We start from the raw sequence: 22,990 nt of genomic DNA on the forward strand, positions 1-22,990 counted from the left end.
ACATGTAATAAATCACGACAAGAGCATACAGCTCAAGTTGGCTCCTATATAACAGGGCATACACACTGATACTGAACTGCCACTGAAACAGGGCAGTGGTAGGGTAGTGATTAGGAGCTGGGCTAGTATGCAGTAGCCTGAACAATTGTGGGTTTGTGGGGAATTTTCCAGTAATTAGACAACACTATATCTGTTAAATGACTACTCGAGGTGAAGGTGGCTTACTAACTACACTTTATTGACACTATTTATTGTTTAAGTAGCTATTCTCTTTAGTCGACACTATAGTATGATCAACTGCTAAATTTAATTATTGTGTTGTTTTGTTTGTATGTCGCTTTGGACAAAAGTGTCTGCTAGCACCACCACCATACCGTTAACCATAACCATAACTTTAAAGACATGTAGACATTTTAAGGATGAGCTCAGTTATTTTTCCCAATAACCTCTGAGGTCAACCACACATTTTAGTTGTATTCAATCCATCAAGAACACTCTGTTTATCCTGTTTTAGTTTTATAAATGATCATATGACTTTGTCCAAGACAGACTTATTGCTCTCATGCTCACTAGGATGCTTGTGTAATTGTACCTGCGTGTGATTGAACCTGTCTCCGGCATCATGAATTAAAGCTTTGTACTCTGTCATACTCGGCTTGCCTGTGCATTACTTTTTGCCTCTTTGTAGGTTAATACTTATTTTTTACCATAGGTTAAATTCCCAGCTTTCACTGTTGTACTCTTGAACAAAGTGCTAAACGCCAAGCTGCTCTGAGGAGAATGGCCTAATATAACTGCCTTTTTAAGATCTGATCTGAAAATCTGATTTGTTGGCAGAGAGTAGAGTGTACATGCATTATTGACTTCAATGGACTTAATTGCCACTGTCAATCATCCTTATGTTAAGCCCACCCACCGACTCTATATACATGATGTGATTGGTTTGGTGATTGCTGCCAAAGCCCAGCTGCAAGTCAAACGGAGAGTTGCTAGACTACCCCGGCTGCCGCTAGGGGTGTCTAGATTTCCAGGCTATGTTAATATGAAAGTGAAGCAGAGAATAGCACAGACACTCAGACACACGTGTGCTCATGAGCTGTTACAGACTGCAGTATAAAAGGGATGTGACCACTAAGTAAAGTTAAAGGGCTAGTTGATGATATCAAGCATAGGTGAACATTAGCTAAAATAACCAGCTCCCCCAACCCAGTATCGCAAGGATTGATTGTACTGTTGCGTTTGGTTAATCTATTATTCGTGTTTTAATGTGTGGGGACCCTGAGCAAGTTACTGACAAGGTTTGGTGCTGTTTGGATTGTTATAGTGAAAAAGTATGTGCACATCCCAGGTCAAGGTGCAGAACAAGGGTAAATCATAAAAAATGGAAAAAGGTTTGCACACTTGAAATCCTTCTTTTTAGTTTTATTTACTCTTAAGCACTCTTGGTGCTGTTTGGAACAATATTACTGATCAAAATGCTTAAATATATACAAAAGTGTTTTAATGCAGAAAAAACCTTACTTTTGCCAGAGTTATGCTTTAATGGGAATTTTCTTAAAGAAATAAGAAAATTCCAAAATTCACAATTAAGCATTAATTTAAAAATTATTTTGTATTGACAATATTGTACAAAATCTGGAAAAGCACCATGAAAACATATCTGAAATATTGCATAATTGGCATGATTCTCCGGGTCGGTGGAGAGAGGCCAAAACTGGTTTGTAAAATCATATTCATATATGCATATTATACAATATCAGACATGCACGTCACTGATGCCTTCTTTTAAGATTAATGTGAGCTGTAATGTCAACACATGTAATAACAAACTAGTCAAGGTATCAATGTCGAAGCTGCTTCCTGTTTCTCACACTTTCATAGGTTTCATATGATCCTCATGGGAGACCAACTAAGGAAGCATGGAAACACTCTCTCAGTGAAAGAGTTTGTGAAAGTGTGTAAGTGTGTCCCGCTGTCCAAGGCTAGACGCATTCTGATCCTTTGGAGTTTTTGGCCCACAAAGAGGAGAATCTCTGGCTGGGATGGAGAGCGTGCTTTGTATTCACCATTAACGTAAGTCACTCTCCAGACTCCACTGGTTTGGGAGAGGTCTCCCTTCCTCTGGCCTGACGCTGCCTTCACTCCCACCATCCAGGATTTACCATCCCTAACATCCACAGCCCAGTGGTGTGTGTGTGTGTGTGTGTGTGTGTGTGTGTCTTAGTGGTATAAATCATGTGTGTCCTCTTCATCTCATAATGGATACGATATTTCTCTGTAAACTCCCTATAATCAGATGTTGAAGTCAGTGATTCACAGAAACGCATCATGGCTGTCCCCTACCTGCAGGAATGTGATGTCATCAGCTCCCATCTCCTCTTCTATGACTCTGATTGTGTCTGAAAGAGATGAGATCTCTCTGCTCATCTTCTCAATCTTCTCCTTCATCATCTGACTCTTCTGCTTCTCTTCCTCCCTCAGTGCAGCTATCCTGGCTGCCTCTTCATCTCGTAGAAACTGGTACAGCTTCTCAAACTCCTCCTTGATCTGCTGCTCTGTGTTTTGGGCCTGCATCTGTAATACCACATGTCACCACCCAGTGGTGTAAGTGATATATGATTCTCTAGGCGTGTTCAAGTTCAACTCCAAATGACCTCAGTCTTGCAGCAGTGAGAGCTGCCGGTGGCAGCAAAGGGAGGGGATACAAACGCTGCTATGAAGTTGTACACTCTCTACTTCCCATAGTCTAGACTTGACCATGTGACGAATCACGAGGCACGGACCCGCACGGACCCTTGTTGATATGAGGAGGCATCTAAACACCTGCACATACGTCAGGGATGTAAAAGCCAATTAGGGCAAAGACCTGACGTCATGAAGGCAGGGTCTAGGCTCCGCTGTGCTCCGCAGTACCTCCAAAGCTGCTGCTCCGCTGCGAAGCAGCTGCCTGGCCACGCCTTGCTCCCGCGATAAGTCGAGGCCATGTGATACCGACTGCCGAGTCGAAAACACACCCATCTAGACCATCGTGGACAGATTTTTAACCATGTGCATCTTGTGCTGCGCAGTTTTTGTGCTGCGCAGCCATGTTGAACGCACCTTCTGTTATAACTTTCTGTCTAATATATGTCTGACCAATCAGAATCCTTCTTCACTAGAGCCCCTCCCTCTTCCTTCCTCTGTCTTCCTCTGTTTGAAGTAGGAAGTGTGGGTAACAGAGACAGAAACATATTTGTTCTCTGTTAAATAATTAATACTTAAGTTACATGATTAATAATTAAGTACAGATAACAGAGAAAGATTGGAAGTAGTGTGTTTCCATTAGCCTATATGTTAGTTTGGCAGCGTTGTGAGATACATGTGACTAACACAATTTTTCAACATCTAGAAAGTGAAAGTAAACTTGGTCAGGCATCGATTTTGAGAGGAAATGGCTTCAAAATCAGAAGAGGATTATTCCTGTCCTGTGTGCTTTGACATCTACAAGGATCCAGTCATCATGTTGTGTAGTCACAGTGTGTGTAAAGTCTGCCTGCAGCGGTTCTGGGAAACCAAAGGATCCAGAGAGTGTCCAGTCTGCCGTAGAACAAGCTCATTGGACCCTCCACCTAACCTGGCTCTAAGGAATGTGTGTGAGGCGTTCTTGCAGGAGAAAAATCAGAGAGCTTCAGCAGGATCTGAGGTGCTCTGTAGCCTGCACAGTGAGAAGCTCAAGCTCTTCTGTCTGGAGGATCAACAGCCTGTGTGTTTGGTGTGCCGTGACTCCAAAAAACACACTGGTCATAAGTTCCACCCAATAGATGAAGCAGCACTTGACAGCAAGGTATGTGTTGAGTTAATGATATACTTTTCATTTTCTGAAAATATTTTTTTCAATTTATCTGTGGAAGTAATTCACAGTACAGGCTTTCCCATGTTGCAGACATTCTTGTATTTGAAGTGCCTGCATTTTCCATTCTGCAGCCACAGGTGCTACTGTAGGACTCTCTTCCTGGGTTTCTGCCCAGTATTGACCATGTATGCTAGCCTGCAGGCTATCACCAGACCAAGCTCCATCTTTTAAGATTGAACATAAGATAGTCTGCGCGCGCATATGCGTGTGTGTGTGTGTGTGTGTGTGTGTGTGTGTGTGTGTGTGTGTGTGTGTGTGTGTGCGCGCGCGCGCGCGTGCGCGTGCGCGTGTGTGTGTGTGTGTGTGTCTGTGTTAATACAAATTTGTGGGTTTTTAAAGTGATGTTCTCCTTGTAGTTCATAATGTCTTAAAACTTGTATTCATTCTAGGATGAACTGAATAGTAAACTGCCACCCCTACAGAAGAAACTTGAGGCCTTTCAAAAGGCAAAGTTAAACTGTGATGAAACAGCAAAGAACATTAAGGTGAGAAAGATAACTACCTCAAACTTTACAGAAAGACTTCGCAGAGTCTTGTTGATGATATACAATAACCAATACACATGTTTATCCAGACTCAGGCCCAACACACAGAGGAGCAGATCAAGCAGGACTTTGAGAAGCTTCACAAGTTTCTACGAGATGAAGAGGCAGCCAGGATTGCTGCACTGAGGAAGGAAGAGAAGCAGAAGAGTCAGATGATGAAGGAGAAGATTGAGAAGATGAGAAGAGAGATCTCATCTCTTTCAGACACCATCAGAAGCATAACAGAGAAGATGGGAGCTGATGATGTCACATTCCTACAGGTATTATTGCCAGTTCATCTCTAACATTAATGTCTGTTACTGTCTGGTTAGTTGATGAATGAATACTGAAGATTGTGAAGTTTTATTGCATCCCAGCCATGGTTCGCGAAGCATGCTGCTCAGGCCATTTTGTGCCTTCCTTGCTTATATACCTTGTAAACATGATATAACCTTTATGTGTTAACATATAGAATAGCAGATAGATCTTCTTTCCAAGCTAGGTAAGGGCTACTGTAGTTAGTGCTTAGGTTTACGCTTCTGACCAGAGGCGCCTGTGCGTTTCTCATTTCTTGGCACCTTATGAGCCTTATTTGTATTCTGTATGAGCCTTATTTGTATTCTTCCCTGAGTCAGTCTACAGTACTTACAGTACAGTAGGTCAGACTTATAGTGTCCAGTTTTCATGTACATCTTGTTCACCAAGGAAATATACTACAAGTTTTCATAATCACTTTGATGCATTTCTCTAATCCTGAGTAAAGTTTGCAGAACAGTTAATGCATCTCTCAGAACAATGTGTGCAAAGGGAAAAAGCATGTAACTTGCTCAAAATGCCTCAAAACCCAAAAGCAATTGGCCAATTATGTCAGGCATTTTTGTCTGTTTGCCATGTATCCATTTCAACAATAAAAAAAACATTACTGTTTGTAGGACTTTGTAGGACATCAGATAGGATTTTTTATTTACAGTGTGTTTTGTGCTGTGGTTTGTGCCATTCCTTGATACTTTGCCTATACATTACCAGTCAACAGTTTGGGGTCACTTCCATTCCACTCAATCATAGACAGAATACACCAGTTGCATTGTTTTTTTTTAATCAGGGCAGCAGTTTTCAGATTACATTATGTGCTTACATAATTGCAAAAGGGTTCTCGACTGTTGTAGAAAGAAACTAGAAATGCAATTCCAAGGAATTACCAGTGCATGAAAATGCAAAAATAGATAGATAATGTAGATATGGTTACTAAGGTGTAGCTAGGGTAAACATGGTGGTTGCATAGTTTACAGAGAGTTGATAGTGTGAAGGTAGACAGTTTAAAGATGAAACATTCCAGTTCTAACTTAAAGGAGAATTCCGGTGTGAAATTGAGCTTAACTGTACCGAAACATGTTAAGGTGTACTCACACGTGTTTTAGACGCACTTTCACTCACCCCCAGCATTCCGAACTCCTCCGTTTTCAGCCTAGCTTACAGCAGGCTTGAAGCTATTAGATTGGGCATTACGTAGCCTATGCAGCTAAATCGCTATTTTTAAACCATTAAAAAGGTTCCAAGTAACTCCACACTGCATTGGTTGACTTCTGAGGGTCCTGACATTTAAAACGAGATATTTAGAACTTTGGAAGTGCACAGGAAGTTTATTAAAAAAGACTGTTTATTCAAGCAGTACCTTCATAGAATCTCTCCGCTGGGCGCCATCTTGTGGTGAAGTCGCGATAAGTCGACTGACGAGCACAAACGAACAGGAAAGACAGGGGGACATATTGCAAACATTTTGAGCTTTGTTACTCATCATGCTCATGTAGACAGTATAACTATATATTTCCTATGGAATTACTTTAGCAATATGTTCCCCTGTCCTTCCTGTTCGTTCGTGCTCGTCAGTCGGCTTATCGCGACTTGATTCCAAGATGGCGCCCAGTGGAGAGATTCTATGAAGGCACTGCTTGTAAACAGTCTTTTTTTAATAAACTTCCTGTGCATTTCCAAAGTTCTCAGTATCTCGTTTTAAATGTCAGGACCCTCAGAAGTCTACCAATGCAGTGTGGAGTTACTTGGGACCTTTTTAATGGTTTAAAAATAGCGATTTAGCTGCATAGGCTACGTAATGCCCAATCTAATAGCTTCAAGCCTACTGTAAGCTAGGCTGAAAACGGAGGAGTTCAGAATGCTGGGGGTGAGTGAAAGTGCGTCTAAAACACGTGTGAGTACACCTTAACATGTTTCGGTACAGTTAAGCTCAATTTCACACCGGAATTCTCCTTTAACTAATGATTTTTATTCATGTTAAAATGTTGATTAGCTAAATTAGCTAATGATTTCTAGCAGTTACGCTAAAATGCTAATTATGCTAGCAATGCTAACTTTACTAACAATGCTAACCAGGTTGATTAGCTAACTTAACCGATGATTTCTAGCAGTAATGCTAAAAATGCTAACTATGCTAAAAATGCTAAATTTGCTAACAATGCTAACCAGGTTGATTAGCTAACTTAGTTGATGATTTTTTGCAGTTATGCTAAAAATGCTAACTATGCTAACAATGCTAACTATGCTAACCATGCTAACTAGCTAACTTGCTAGTGAGGACTTTTATTTTGAAACATTTGTTGCTAGGGTATCCATGGTGGCCAATATCAGGAAACAAGAAGTTACTGCAGTAAAATCATGTTGGTTGCTATGGAAACGGTCATAAACACTTCATTTTAATGGTTGCTATGTTGGTTGCTAGGTACATGGAGGTTTCATGTAGTTGACTGGAGGCATAGTGGATGATAACTGACAGTTGGAATGGTTGAACAGTTCAATAGTTGAGTAGTTTCAATGGTTAAATGATTTAATAGTGTATTATTGCAGTGAGGACTTTTATTTTGAAACAGTTGTGGACAGAGGAAACAGTTAACAGGATATGTAGTCTTCACAGAGAGATTGTATGCTTAAAGCCTGAGAGAGAGAGGGCTGCTGCAGGTGGGGCTGGCCACCTGGCATAAGATTCTAATTGCTTAACGACCCGATTGTGATGTCATAGAGGCCAATGTTAAGTCTATGGGGGAATTTTTAATAGTTTTTAATTTATAGTTTAAAAAGTATAAAAGTTACAAAGTTAAAAAATACATTGCGCTGATGTCCTAAGCAAGACCTTCGTAACACAGTTTGAATGAAGTTTCTACGTTAAACGGTTCAAGCTGAATTGCGTGCGTTAGAAGAAGAACTAGAAATGCAATTCCAAGGAATTACCAGTGCATGAAAATGCAAAAATAGATAGATAATGTAGATATGGTTACTAAGGTGTAGCTAGGGTAAACATGGTGGTTGCATAGTTTACAGAGAGTTGATAGTGAGAAGGTAGACAGTTTAAAGCTGAAACATTCCAGTTCTAACTTAACTAATGATTGCTATTCATGTTAAAATGTTGATTAGCTAACTTAGCTAATGATCTCTAGCAGTTATGCTAAAAATGCTAACTATGCTAGCAATGCTAACTTTACTAACAATGCTAACCAGGTTGATTAGCTAACTTAGTTGATGATTTTTTGCAGTTATGCTAAAAATGCTAACTATGCTAACAATGCTAACCATGTTAACTAGCTAACTTGCTAGTGAGGACTTTTATTTTGAAACATTTGTTGCTAGGGTATCCACGGTGGCCATTATCAAGAAACAAGAAGTTACTGCAGTATAATCATGTTGGTTGCTATGGAAACGGTCATAAACGCTTAATTTTAATGGTTGCTATGTTGGTTGCTAGGTACATGGAGGTTTCATGTAGTTGACCGGAGGCATAGTTGATGATAACTGACAGTGGGAATGGTTAAACAGTTAAATAGTTGAGTAGTTATAATGGTTAAATGATTTTATAGTGTATTATTGCAGTGGGGACTTTTATTTTGAAACAGTTGTGGACAGAGGAAACAGTTAACAGGATATGTAGTCTTCTGAGAGACTGTATGCTTAAAGCCAGAGAAACTGACAGTTGGTGCCCAGGTGGCCGGCCACCTGGCCTAAGATTCTAATTGCTGCCGTGATGTCATAATGAGCAATGTTAAGTCTATGGGGGAAATTGTAATAGTTTTCAACTAATAGTTTAAAAAGTATAAAAGTTTCGAAGTTGAAAAATACATCCCTCCGATGTCCTAAGTAAGATCTACGTAACACAGTTTGAATGAAGTTTCTACGTTAAACGGTTCAAGCTGAATTGCGTGCGTTAGAAGAAGAACTAGAAATGCAATTCCAAGGAATTACCAGTGCATGAAAATGCAAAAATAGATAGATAATGTAGATATGGTTACTAAGGTGTAGCTAGGGTAAACATGGTGGGTTGCATAGTTTACAGAGAGTTGATAGTGTGAAGGTAGACTGTTTAAAGATGAAACATTCCAGTTCTAACTTAACTAATGATTTTTATTCATGTTAAAATGATGATTAGCTAACTTAGCTAATGATTTCTAGCAGTTATGTTAAAAATGCTAATTATACTAGCAATGCTAACTTTATTAACAATGCTAACCAGGCTGATTAGCTAACTTAACCGATGATTTGTAGCAGTAATGTTAAAAATGCTAACTATGCTAACAATGCTAAATTTGCTAACTTAAGTGATGATTTGTAGCAGTAATGTTAAAAATGCTAACAATGCTAAATTTGCCAACAATGCTAACCAGGTTGATTAGCTAACTTAGTTGATATTTTTTTACAGTTATGCTAAAAATGCTAACAATGCTAACTATGCTAACTAGCTAACTTGCTAGTGAGGACTTTTATTTTGAAACATTTGTTGCTAGGGTATCCATGGTGGCCACTATCAGGAAACAAGAAGTTACTGCAGTATAATCATGATGGTTGCTATGGAAACGGTCATAAACACTTAATTTTAATGGTTGCTATGTTGGTTGCTAGGTACATGGAGGTTTCATGTAGTTGACTGGAGGCATAGTGGATGATAACTGACAGTTGGAATGGTTGAACAGTTCAATAGTTGAGTAGTTTCAATGGTTAAATGATTTAATAGTGTATTATTACAGTGAGGACTTTTATTTTGAAACAGTTGTGGACAGAGGAAACAGTTTACAGGATATGTAGTCTTCAGAGAGATTGTATGCTTAAAGCCTGAGAAAATGACAGTTGGTGCCCAGGTGGCCGGCCACCTGGCGTAAGATTCTAATTGCTGCCGTGATGTCATAAAGAGCAATGTTAAGTCTATGGGGGAAATTGTAATAGTTTTTAACTAATAGTTTAAAAAGTATAAAAGTTACAAAGTTGATATATACATTGCCCACATCGCGTAAGTAAGATCTACGTAACACAGTTTGAATGAAGTTTCTACGTTAAACGGTTCAAGCTGAATTGCGTGCGTTAGAAGAAGAATAATAAGAAGAAGATGAAGAAGTTGAAGACTAGGAAGAACAGTACAGTGCATTTTCATGCACTGTAATAATAAGAAGTTGAAGTAGAAGACTAGGAAGAACAGTACAGTGCATTTTCATGCACTGTAATAATAAGAAGTAGTAGAAGAAGAAGAAGCCTAGGGATAACAGTACAGTGCATTTTCATGCACTGTAATTACTGATCTTTAATGCGATATCTATATGCCCATTATAATCAACTTTAGCAACATTTATCCCATTTCAAGTTGTTTCAGAAAGACACACACACACACACACACACACACACACACACACATGTTTAGAAGCAATATGTAACAGACAGTTTTGTAGATTTTCTATGAACATTTACATTGATTATAACAATCTACATATTTCTCTCATTTTCTAGAGCTACAAGAGCACAGTGGAAAGGTGAGTGATCTGCCTCCTGTCTCTCTCTCTTCGCTGTGATTCTGAACCCAAATCCACAGCAGCACTGACTCCTGAATGTTATTCCAGAGCCCAGTGCACACTGCAGGATCCAGAGAGGGTTTCAGGAGCTCTGATCAATGTGGCAATGCACCTGGGCAACCTGAAGTTCAGAGTCTGGGAGAAGATGCAGAAGACTGCTCAGTACAGTGAGTATACAAAATACATAGGCCTTCTCATGACAAACACACATACACATGCCAGGTTAGTCTTAGGCTTACATTTGTAGTCTCCTGCCAGAGTACAGTTAGACATCCAATAGATAAAGTCCTGCTAGAATTTGGAATTTTCAATGGAAAATTCAGAAACCAGTCTTAGCAGTGCTAATAATGGCCGTCATTCATAACACTCAGTGTTCAGGCCATATGTGTGTGTTATTTCTCTCTGCAGCTCCTGTGACTCTGGATCCCAACACTTCAAGCACAGAACTCATCTTGTCTGAGGATTTGACCAGTGTGAGATGTGGTGATAAGAGACAGCAGCTTCCTGATAACCCAGAGAGGTTTAAAGCATTTCCCTGTGCTCTGGGCTCTGAGTGGTTTTGGTCAGGGACTCACTGCTGGGACGTTGAGGTGGGAGACAGTACAGGCTGGGAGGTGGGTGTAATAACAAAGTCTTCCCAGAGAGAGGGAACATGTTTGTCAGACAGTATGTTTACAGACGGATGCTTCTTTGTGTATCATGACAAAAGTCAGAAAAGGTCACGTGTGAATCAGTCATATAATTGCCACAGGGAGAATCCACAACCAAATATAGTAAGAGTATACTTGACAGGAATAAAGGTGTCATTCTGTGATCCTTTGAATTCTAAACATCTCTGCACTTTCACTATCCAAGATACCACTATCCAAGGTTTGGATTTGTTCAGTTCATTTTTACGCATTTTTGGATCTGTGGAAGTGTTACCATACTTTAAAACGACCTCCTCTCTGAGGATCTTACCCGTGAAGGCCTCAGTAACAGTAGAGCAGCTCAGTTCAGACAAATGCTGCAGGGTACCTCCTAAAGGAAAGAAACACTGATCCCCAACATCAGTGTGTTTGAGGACTACAGCACCCAGCATAAAGTATGTTGACATTATTAAACTAATACAAATTGTGAAACAAAACTGTAAATGTCTGTGTTAGTTCCCCAGTCTTGTAGAGTTCACCCTTATATGAATGAATGGCCATGACGCCCTGTTAACAATTACATGTTTTCTGACAGCACAGCTCTCCTTGGTCTCACACATCAGATGCAGCCATATACAAACATGAGATTAGGATTTGTGTCCATTGCCAAACACTTCTTCACAATTAACACTGAGAAAACAAATAAGATGCATGTCTTTGATTACAAATCTATTCAGAATCATGCAGATGTAATAATTAATGATAAGAGCATACAGTCCAAGTTGGCTCCTATAATATACTGTATACCAAGGCATACACACTGATACTGACACTGAAACAGGGTGGTAGGGTAGTGGCTGTGCTAATGCAGTAGCCTGAAAAGTTGTGGGTTTGTGGGGAATTTCTGCTCAATGGTGTTTTGAGCCCCCAACGTCGTCTTCCAGGCAGCGCTGCCACTGTTGAGCGGGGCACTTACCCCCTACCCCCTACCCCTAACTCTAACCCATGCCTAACCCTAGCGCCTTTCAGGCAGTGCTGCCTTGAAGACAACGTTGGGGGCTCAAAACACCAAGAAACTGAATTTTACAGTAATTAGACAACACTTTATCTGTTAAATGACTACCCAAGGTGAAGGTGGCTTACTGACTACACCTTAAAGACATGTTGACATTTCAAGGATGATCTCAGTTATTTTTCCCAATAACCTCTGAGGTCAACCTCCCTGTCAGCTCTTTCATTTTAGTTGTTCAATCCATCAAGAACACCCTGTTTATCCTGTTTTGGTTTTAAAATTGATGGTATGACTTTGTCTTAGACAGACTTGTTGCTCCCATGCTCTAGGATGCTTGTGTAATAATGTACCTGTGTGTGACTGAATCTGTCTCCGGGGTTGGGCATCATGAATTAAAGCTTTGCAATCTGTCTAATCTTGCCTGTGCATTACTTTTTGCCTCTTTGAGGATTAATACTTTTTATCATACTGTGGGTTCAATTCCCAGTTTTCACTGTTGTACCCTTGAACAAGGCGCTTAAAGTCAAGTTGCTCTGAGGAGAATGGCCAGTGTAATATAACTGTCTTTGTAAGATCTGATCTGAAAATCTGATTTGTCTGCAAAGTTTCTGGCTTTACCTCGAGCTGAACTATATGGGACTATGAGAGTAGTGTACCTACGCACTGCACCAGTGACTTTCGATGGACTTAATTGTCGCTGTCTCACAAATTGTTTGCAAAATGACATATTATCCTGTTTTCAAAAACACATTTAGTTTTACTTTAATTAGTTTTACACCAATTTCCTCTGAATTAAATTGAATGATTTATATAAGCTTTTCACTGAGCTATGTCAGATTTACAATGATATTTATCAGTACACAGACACAAGCATATTCTTGCACACCAATACAAAAACACGCACAAAAACATGCATACTGTATCATGTTAATATATGAATGTGAAGCAGAAAATAACACAGACACTCAGACACATGTGTGCTCATCAGCTGTTACAGACTGCAGTATAAAAGGGATGTGACCACTAAGTAAAGTTAAAGGGCTAGTTGATGATATCAAGCATAGGTTAACATTAACTAAATTAAATAACCAGCTCCTCCAACCCAGTATCGCAAGGATTCATTGTACTGTTGCGCTTGGTTAATCTATTATTTGTGTTTTTATATGTGGGGACCCTGAGCAAGTTACTGATGAGGTTTGATGCTGTTTGGAACAATATTACTGATCAAAATGCTTAAATATATACAAAAGTGTTTTAAAAGACCCTGGGGTAAACTTTTGCCAGAGTTATGCTTTAATGGAAATAAAGTCACAATTAAGCATTCATTTTAAAATTATTTTGTATTGACAATATTGTACAAAATCTGGACAAGCATATCTGCAATATTGCATAATTGGCATGATTCTCCGGGTCGGTGGAGAGAGGCCAAAACTGGTTTGTAAAATCATATTCATATCTGCATATTATAAAATATCAGACATGCATGTCACTGATGCCTTCTTTTAAGATAAATGTGAGCTGTAATGTCAACACACGTAATAACAAACTAGTCAAGGTATCAATGTCGAAGCTGCTTCCTGTTTCTCACACTTTCATAGGTATGATTCTCATGGGAGACCAACTAAGGAAGCATGGAAACACTCTCTCAGTGAAAGAGTTTGTGAAAGTGTGTAAGTGTGTGTTATCATCATGGTTGAAGAACGACAGCTTCCCGCTGTCCAAGGCTAGACGCATTCTGATCCTCTGGAGTTTCTGACTCACAAAGAGGAGAATCTTTGGCTGGGATGGAGATCGTGCTTTGTATTCACCATTAATGTAAGTCACTCTCCAGACTCCACTGGTGATGGAGAGGTCTCCCTTCCTCTGGCCTGACGCTGCCTTCACTCCCACCATCCAGGATTTACCATCCCCGACATCCACAGCCCAGTGATGAGTCCCAGAGTTAAAGCCCTCCGAGCCCAGCACACAGAGGTTTCTGTCAAATCTCTCGGGGTTATCAGGAAGCTTCTGCTCAGTGCCGAGTTTAACGCTGGTCAGATCCTCAGACAGGACTAGCAGATGGTGTGCCGTGTTGGGATCCAGAATCACAGGAGCTAAAGACACAAGCGAAACACACACACACACACACACACACACACACACACACACACACATTTGGGTGGGACCGACAACTGGAACACGTTTTTCCATGATTTTGTTCAAGATTTACATGAGAGAAAGGTAAACTACCATCACCAGAACCTCCAACTAGAGAGAATGGGTATCAGCTGGTATCTCTTTCATGTAACCTGCTCAGCAACAAATATGTGTGTGTGTGTGTGTGTGTGTGTGTGTGTGTGTGTGTGTGTGTGTGTGTGTGTGTGTGTGCACGTACGTGTACGCGCGCGTGTGTGTGTGTGTGTGTGTGTGTGTGTGTGTGTGTGTGTGTGTGTGTGTGTGTGTGTGTGTGTGTGTGTGTGTGTGTGTGCGTGTGTTTTAAATGTGTACTGGCAATAGAACTCACAGTACTGAATAGTGTCCTGCATCTTCTCCCAGACTCTGACCTTCAGGTTGCCCAGGTGCTTTGCCACATCAATCAGAGCTCCTGAAACCCTCTCTGGATCCTGCAGTGGGCACTGTGCTCTGGAAGAAAACTCATGAGTTAGTACTGCTGTCAAGGCTGCTTTTAAAACAATTATTTATTTTTTACTTCTAAACAAAATAATATGATTAGCAAAAAAAACAAAAAACTATCATCATCTGTTGCACACCTGCGCCTTTTTGTACTACTCTGCCTGCCAATGATTGGATAAAAACTAGAGTGATGTTCTGTTATACCGTCCCCTTCCTCTACTATGCTATTGCCAGTTACAGAAAGCATGCCTAGCCAAAATGAATGGAACTGGATTTGGGCCCTCTCTCTCAGACAGACAGGACGCAGATCACTCACCTTTCCACTGTGCTCTTGTAATTCTGTGAAATAAGAAAGGGAGATTGATTAGAAATGATTTGAAAATACTTGAAAATATCATTAGTAGAAAATTATCATTAGTGACCTTTTTACGCCAATCAACCAGTGTTCCACCGGTAAAGTGACCAGACTCATTTGAGGCTTTGATTTGTTTCGACATACCTTTAAACATCCTTACTCCCCTACTCTGTGCCAAAGTGTGTTTGTGTGTGTGTGTCTTAGCAGCATAAATTATTTTTGTCCTCTTCATCTATAATGGATATGACATTTCTCTGTAGAGTCAGTGTCAGTGATTCACAGAAACGCATCATGTCTGTCCCCTACCTGCAGGAATGTGATGTCATCAGCTCCCATCTCCTCTTCTATGGCTCTAATGGTGTCTGAAAGTGATGAGATCACTCTGTTTATGTTCTCAATCTTCTCCTTCATTGTCTTACTCTTCTGCTTCTCTTCCTCCCTCAGTGCAGCTATCCTGGCTGCCTCTTCATCTCGAAGAAACTGGTGAAGCTCCTCAAACTCCTCCTTGATCTGCTGCTCTGTGTTTTGGGCCTGCATCTGTAATACCGCATGTCACCACACGGTGGTGTAATTGATATATGATTCTCTGTTATGACTTACTGTCTAGTATTTCTTTTAAGACGCTATATGTCTTACTCGCATGTGTTGGGCGGTGTCATCACAGGTTGTTTTAGCTTGTTTAAAGCTGCTTAGCTTCCTCTGTAATGGCTGCAATTTGATCTTCAGATCCTCCTATAACAAAATATTATTAGGGTGGACTTGAAACCAATGAGAAAGTCAGATGTCAGATCATGTTTGTATTACAAATTGTGCACAATTTAGATTTCTACAATGATCACACTGATAGATATTATATATGCTTTTATATCAAGTTCATTTCAACTGCATTCAAGGTAAAACAATTAAATCAACAAGTATAATTGTAAACGTTGTTTTGTATAGTATGTACAGACTTCTGGAAAGAATGCAATGCAATGAAGATGGAATGGAGTAAAAATAAAATTACAGACATGATTTCTCTGAATGACTTGGGACAACTGCAACAGTCTAAGTTACCAAATAATCCATACAGTATGTAGCATCACAGACACAAACACATTGATTGCAGCATAGTTCTCACCCTGCGCTCCAGTGCAGCTTCACTGATGGGTCTGAAGTTGTGCTCCGTATGCAGTTTGGAGTCACGACACAGCACACACACAAGCTGTGTGTCATCTTCACAGAAGAGCTCAAGTTCCTTACGGTGCAGACTGCAGAACGGTTCTCTTTGACTCTCACACAGCTTCTTTAGTACCGGATTAAGGGGATACTCATCCCTTGAGTTCCTTCTCCTACAGACTGGACATTCTCTAGATCCTTTGGTTTCGCAGAACTTCTTAAGGCAAGATTTGCAGATGCTATGAGTACAGGTCAGAAGAACAGGATCCTTGTAGAAGTCACAGCACACTGGACAGGACAAATCCTCCTTTGAGAAAATTCTGGAGCCCATTTTCTCTGATAGTTGTGGTTGTCCGGAAGTTTTGCCTGTTACCACCGGTATCAACTCCTCTTGCAAGCCTGAACCAGAATTCTTGAAGTCTAGTCTTTAAACCCACAAGCCTATTAATAATAACTAACTATTAATAAACAAATAACTTTTTTCATATAAACTATTGCTGACTAATTTTCATTCATACATTTCAGTACAACCAGAATGACGAGGAGAATTAACCTTACGAGAAGTGTCACGGTTTTCTCCCTCAGGTAAGTTTTTCTCTTCGAGGGAGTGGTGTAGTATAAGGAAGCTGTTCGTTGCCCAGTGCCACCCGCAGGATGGAAAGTAATCTTGAATCTTGCAGTTTGAAACTTGTTCTCCCTGTCAGTCTGGGGACTGTTGTTGGTGATGGTGGTGTGATTTTGATGGTGCAATCAGTCATATTTATTAATGTTAGTGTGAACAAGTGTTTGAGATCTCATCAGAAAGCTAGTTGTCCTTAAGGTACACCCTGGTTATTCCAGACTTACTTTAAAAACCTGACCCAACTGAGATCACATAAATTATATTGAGATCTTCCTGATGGTATTAAATACAAAATTGTGAATATAATGAATCAATTCTAAAATAACTAACAGAAAAGCTTTTATTTTATCATCTAAATTAATTTCAATTCCCTGTGGTCAAAAGAAATGAGGACATATCTTGACTTAAGGTACTACACAAGTTATTTTGTATTGAGGAAAACCAAATTTGTTTCATGGTTCATGAGTGTGGGAATCTTTGAAAGATGGATCATAATCCAAAAAAATATCTGCACTACTGTACGTATGTGAAACAGGTTCTTCTTGCCAATCTTGGCATTGTAGAGAGTAAAAGTGGCAGTTGGAGAGTGTACTGTATGTGCGCACTGTTTAGGCATGCGAGACATGCACATCTCATGCCATGCTCAAAGAATGTGCCATGTGTGGGGTTAGAGTATCACGTATCAGAGTCAGAGTGAGGGATACAAATATAGGGCTTTGTTTTTTTTATTAAGGCTGGAAGATGAAGCACACCCTGAGTTACTGTAAGCACGGAAAGCAAGTGCTGAACACAAACAAACAAACAAACTTCCAGTGCAATAAAAAAGGAACCTCTACCTTCAAAAGTCGGCACACTTACAGTACATGCAAAAATCCAGTAATTTTCTCTCCTCACACCTACAGTAGTTCAATAACTGTACTGTGATTCCTTTTCACAACCTCCACATCCCAGTGGTCTTCCTGAGCTAAAGCACTCAATTTCAACTTTCTCAATTTTCACTTATAGAGCGCCAAAACATTACATATGTCTCATGGCTCTTTACAGAGTGTTTAACAAACAGAGAGAGCCCATGAGTAACAGGGGCGATGAAAAACTCCCTAGAATAGGTGATACATATAGGAAGAAACCTCAGACAGTGGCCAGGACACAAATCACATTAAAAGTCTCCCTGTGTTGTTGCAAATAACAGTTGCAAATAACATTAATTAATTTACAGTCAATTTACAATTTACACAAACTTGATGGCAGCTCTCTAACATTCACACAAGCAAAAAAGATCTTCAAAATCTGGTCAAAATCCTTTTCCCTCAAGGTCCAGGAAAACAAATCCATGCCCTCATGACCTTGTAGCAAGACTACAGAGATGTTCTATCCGCTCCCTGAGCACCACTCAGTCTTTCACTGATTGATTCCAGCTTCAGTGGCAAGATCTTCAGTGGGATACGTTGACTCTGAGCGCCAAAAAATGGAAATACTCTCTCTGTAAAAGTGTGTGTAATAGTGTGTAGGTGTGTGTTGCTATCAGAGTCATGAAAAGACAGCTCTCCTTTGTCCCAGTCCAGCTGCACTCGGATCCTCTGGGGTCTCTGAGTCACAGTGACAGGGTTGGGTCTTGATGCCCTGGTTTGCAGGAATTCTTCGAACCAAGACTTCGGCAGCGGAGAGGAAAATGCATCATACTCGCCGCGGTCATGGAGCAAAATCCAAAGCCCACTCCATTCGCAAACTGGTCCCTTCCTCTTGGCCGACTCCGACATAACACCCAATGCCCAAAGATGTATGTCCCCAACCTCCACATCCCAGCAGTGAGTCCCTGAGTTAAAGCCTTCAGAGCCCAATACATTTACCCAGTAATTAAATCTCTCTGGGTTATCAGGGAGTTGCTGTTTATTATAACTGAAGCTCATACTGGTCAGATCCTTAGACAGAATGAGTTGCGGATGTGCAGAGTTAGGATCCAGTGTAACAGGGACTGCATATATGAAGAAAGAAACAACACATGAGAAAACAGCTATTGTGGTGATGGTGTTACAGTCTGAAATCTTTTCATGTTTAATTCTATATTAGGATGCTGTCACCTTCCACAACAAAATATCTGTGAAATATTCTAAAGATGGGGGTTATTGTTATTGACTGATAAAGCAATTGAGTTGCCAAGAACAGATCAGTGCACAATGTTTCACAGACCTGCATGTCTGACAGCAAACTTGTGTTTGGAACATGCAACAGAACTTACCGAATTGAACAATCTCCTGCATCTTCTCCCAGACTCTGAACTTCAGGTTGCCCAGGTGCTTTGCTACATTGATCAGAGCTCCTGAAACCCTCTCTGGATACTGCAGTGTGCACTGGGCTCTAGAAGAACATTCACGAGTCAGTGACGCTGTTTGTTTGGATCCAGAACTTCAGAGAAGATAGACAGAGATTCACAGGAAGGCCACTCACCTAGCCACTGTTCTGTTGTAGTTCTGCAAAATATAAGAGGGAAATAGGTTATAAACCATTGCTACAGTTCATCCAAATGAGGCATAACAAATGTAACATAACATGCATAATATACACTTACCATGCATTTCATTGTCTATCTTCTCGGCTTAATATCTAAAGTCTCCTGTTGTACTGTAGTTTGAATATCAACTACAGTAATAAATGAAAATTACATCCAATCTATATACTGACCATCAAAAATGGGTTAATTTGTGCACGTGTGTGTGTGTGTGTGTGTGTTAGATTGGCCAGTCTTCCTCTTAATGATCTAAGCATGAGCATTTGCCTGTAGGCTCCATAACCAGGTGTTAGAGATTCACTACCTGCAGCAAAGTGATGTCATTGGCTCTCATCTCCTCCTCTATGGCTCTGATTGTGTCGGAGAGTAATGAGATCTCTCTGTTGATCTTCTCCAACTTCTCTTTCACCATTTGACTCCTCTGCTCCTCTTCCTCCCGCAGAGCAGCTATCCTGGCAGCCTCTTCATCTCGTAGAAACTGGTGAAGCTTCTCAAACTCCTCCTTGATTTGCCTCTCTGTGTTTTGGATTTGAACCTGCATTGTCACATCATGACATGGTTAACTTTCAGTTCATCAATATCAGCAGATAAGATCTTGTCTATGGCATTACATTGATTTTGCCTAGTTATAAAATTTACATTTTAAATGTATTAATTTAGCATACCAATCTATCCAAAGCCATATGTCAATTATACACTATTCACAAAACGACGAGACAACGAGAGATATTCAGCATTTGGATGAAATTTCAGGATGAACATAAAATCCAATATAACCTTTACAGGCGAACTTCATGTGACCTCTAAACTTTTGAATGTGCTTGTCCAAGCCAAATATCCCTAACTTTTTGTGAGTAGTGTAGTTTAAAGGCCATTATTCCTAGAGCAACTTGGTTTTAAGTATCTTGTTCAGCACAATGGTGGAAGCCAGGAATTGAACCCACCTCTTTTCAGGTTACTACAGTACATGCATATTAGCCCAGCTCTTTAACCACTACGCTATCAACTGCCAATTATTTTAAGACTTTAAACTGCCCATTACCTCAATAAGTTGCCAGTCTATTCCAGAGCAACCAAGTGATGTTTTTTATCCTAACATTTGTGGGCACAACAGTAGCAGGCAGAACTTGAACCAGAGAGGGTTAAAGTGGAGCGAGAGGCGCAAACGTTCGACCACCACCTGTGTTCGCAAGGGGGAGGGGTCCGAAAACCCCCTTTAAGCAGACCTAGAAAGTTACGTTACAGTACATTTGAACTGAACTGCTTGCCAATCTGACAGAGATCGATATCCCATTATGACGTCTTTGCGACACGCCTCTTTAAGCAGACAGGAACTGTACAAATTTTTCCATAGAGATGCATTATGTTGCTCTATCTTGTCAGTAATGAAAGATCTTTGCTTAAACCTACAACTTACTTGGCCACTACAATCCCACTGCCCATCCATCCTGGGATTGAAATGACAACCTTCTGGAGTGTCATTTGGAAGGCCAGATTCCAAACCACCTGACCACCACAACCCCATCTCCTACCTTTATGTACTCTAGAGATTTATCACAGGTGAATGTTGTGAGGTTGAAGTCTTCAAGTTTCTTCTCTAAGAGCTGCAGTTTGACCCTGAGTTCCTCCTGAAAAGAAACAATATGGATGGATGGACCATATACCGTAGGCTGTGTGTATATTAATTGAATGCTTGAGAGTGATTCAAATCCATTCCATTCCACTCCGTCCATCTCTTCAGTAACATTTACAAACAAGTTAACTGGCAGCTTTGGGTCCTTTTTGTAGGCGAACTTCAGAGGTCTATTACACCACTCTTTGAACTTGGCCTGTTTGTCTTCTGTTACCTGAGTTCCGGATAGTTATTTTCTCACAGCTGTCTTACAACATGTTGTTTCTGGTGTAGTTATAGGCCTACATTTTTCTTTTCTTTCTGAGAATCTACTGTAGTTCCTTCATTCTTTATCTCTTTTCACTCTTTCACTTTTTTATAGGGGTATCCAACCTGCAAGCCGCTCTTTGACATATCATAACCTAGACCTGAGTCTGCCTGAGTAAAATGTACTCAAATTGAGTAAAAATTTACTCTGCCAGATAACATTTGGTCCCTGTCTAAAAAGAGGACTTTGGTGAGCTGCTTCTGGGGATTATGGGTAAATGTTTGTTGTTCAATATGTATTTGTTCTCTTAGTGGCTTCTCAAGATATGTGCACTGCTTAACAGGTGAATTTTTAACCAAAATAAATCAAATTGATTTGATGATTGCATTAGCACTTTGCATATTAAAATACATTTTGAAAGAAAGTATTGCAAATTGCAATATTAAACTGCATAATGAATTAGCAATTGCATAATGTAGGCTAATGTCTTTTAGAATTGCATATTGCAGAATGCATTCTCATTTGTATTTTGGAATATGCTTCCATAGGTTATTGCCAAAATGATTGTGTTGATGATTGTCAGAATATGGTCAGAAATACTGTGATGAACTGATGGGACAATGCAGGGAGAAACTGGGGGAGCAGTGCTCGATGCCTAATTGGCCTAATTTGACGCACCTGTGTGGGAGACAATTATAGACATGCACATGCAGGTGTGCAATGTGCGGGAGGGAAGCCGGAACTTACAAACTGGAACTTTACAGCCACTGGCCACTTGAAGGTTTGATCCACTGCCTATAGAGGACGGTCTCGGAGAGCAGGGAAGTCTTGAATTTCCCCTTGGGGATCAATCAAGTATCTATCTATCTATCTATCTATCTATCTATCTATCTATCTATGTCTGTTTTTATGAATGAAAGCTGGGTTACTCCAGTGCAATATTAGTTGCGGGGGGACCTTTTACTGTGAACACTGGCAGTGTGTGCTAGTGATACCGTTTCCTCTTTGTGGTGTTTATGAATTGCACATGAGAAATTATCTCTCTCCTTGTTGAGTAGCCTAGTAGGCTACGCACAGTGCGTAAACGGCCATGAGGCGCGCCTGGAGTAGGCTTGGTTATTTAATAATTCATGCAGTAATCCTTACCTTACGTTCTTGTGCTGCTTCATCTATAGGACTGAAGGTGTGCCCTTTGTGTTTCTTTGAATCTCGACACACCAAACACACAGGCTGTGTATCCTCCAGACAGAAGAGTTTGCGTTTCTCCTTATGCCGATGGCAAAGTACGTCAGAATCTGCTGCAGCTATCTGACTTCTTTGCAAGAAGATCGCACACAAGTTTCTTAAAGCCAGATTGGGCGGACAGACCTGTTCGTTTGAGGACACACTTCTACAAACTGGACATTCCCTGGATAGTTTTGTCTCCCAGAACCGCTCTAGACAGACTTTACACATGCTGTGACTGCATGTCAGAATAACAGGATCCTTGTAGATGTCACGGCACACCGCGCAGGAGAAATCCTCTTCTGAGAAAGATCTTGAAGCCATGTTTTCTTCGGTTTAATTTTAACCTACCCGCCGTAGTTCACAATAGCTTTAGAAAATTGCAATATACATTAATAGATAGATATAAATCCAAAAGATTGTACTCCTTATTAACAATTTAAACTAAATCCGAACTAGAGAACGTCTTGACAACATAGCCCGGTGTTTATACTGTACTCTCACTTCCTGATTCAAGAAGCATGTGCCATTCGGAGGGAGGGGCTTTTCCTTTTTAAACCAGTGTGCGATAGGCTACATTTTCTTTCCTCTGATTGTGTTCCAAAATAGCACCATCGATAAATTGTCTTAAACTTCCGAACACCTTGGACGTTTTTTTTTTTTTAAAGAAGACTTCACTAGAGCTCTACACTATGTCCGCTGGTTTAGCTGGTTTCAAATTATGCGAAAATGTCAGTC

General features: G+C 40.3%; 3 protein-coding genes across 5 annotated transcripts; 1 reads left to right on the forward strand and 2 right to left on the reverse strand.

Annotated features, from left to right (window-relative positions):
* The first annotated feature begins 3,205 nt into the window (after positions 1-3,205).
* Positions 3,206-12,300, forward strand: LOC134078737 (E3 ubiquitin-protein ligase TRIM35-like). Its single transcript, XM_062534863.1, has 6 exons — positions 3,206-3,823; positions 4,282-4,377; positions 4,467-4,697; positions 10,192-10,214; positions 10,302-10,420; positions 10,662-12,300. The coding sequence occupies exons 1-6, from the start codon at positions 3,431-3,433 to the stop codon at positions 11,291-11,293; spliced, it is 1,494 nt and encodes a 497-aa protein (XP_062390847.1). The 5' UTR covers positions 3,206-3,430; the 3' UTR covers positions 11,294-12,300.
* Positions 12,301-12,707: 407 nt separating this feature from the next.
* LOC134078721 (E3 ubiquitin-protein ligase TRIM39-like) lies at positions 12,708-16,610 on the reverse strand. 2 transcript variants are annotated; one of them, XM_062534842.1, is made up of 6 exons: positions 15,983-16,610; positions 15,499-15,594; positions 15,169-15,399; positions 14,824-14,846; positions 14,398-14,516; positions 12,708-13,987 (listed from the first exon to the last, which is right to left on the reverse strand). In XM_062534842.1, exons 1-6 carry the CDS (start codon positions 16,349-16,351, stop codon positions 13,479-13,481), a joined length of 1,347 nt encoding a protein of 448 aa, XP_062390826.1. In that variant the 5' UTR covers positions 16,352-16,610; the 3' UTR covers positions 12,708-13,478. The 2 variants fall into 2 exon arrangements, with proteins under 2 accessions (XP_062390826.1, XP_062390828.1); XM_062534844.1 differs by lacking the exon at positions 15,169-15,399.
* Positions 16,611-17,351: 741 nt separating this feature from the next.
* On the reverse strand, positions 17,352-22,749 carry LOC134078722 (zinc-binding protein A33-like). 2 transcript variants are annotated; one of them, XM_062534845.1, is made up of 6 exons: positions 22,175-22,749; positions 20,681-20,776; positions 19,453-19,683; positions 19,088-19,110; positions 18,879-18,997; positions 17,352-18,614 (listed from the first exon to the last, which is right to left on the reverse strand). In XM_062534845.1, the coding sequence occupies exons 1-6, from the start codon at positions 22,574-22,576 to the stop codon at positions 17,998-18,000; spliced, it is 1,488 nt and encodes a 495-aa protein (XP_062390829.1). In that variant the 5' UTR covers positions 22,577-22,749; the 3' UTR covers positions 17,352-17,997. The 2 variants fall into 2 exon arrangements, with proteins under 2 accessions (XP_062390829.1, XP_062390830.1); XM_062534846.1 differs by lacking the exon at positions 20,681-20,776.
* Between the last annotated feature and the right edge of the window lie 241 nt (positions 22,750-22,990).

The sequence above is a fragment of the Sardina pilchardus genome, chromosome 4 (genome assembly GCF_963854185.1).
Source record: "Sardina pilchardus chromosome 4, fSarPil1.1, whole genome shotgun sequence".
In the NCBI taxonomy this organism is placed as follows: Eukaryota; Metazoa; Chordata; class Actinopteri; order Clupeiformes; family Clupeidae; genus Sardina; species Sardina pilchardus.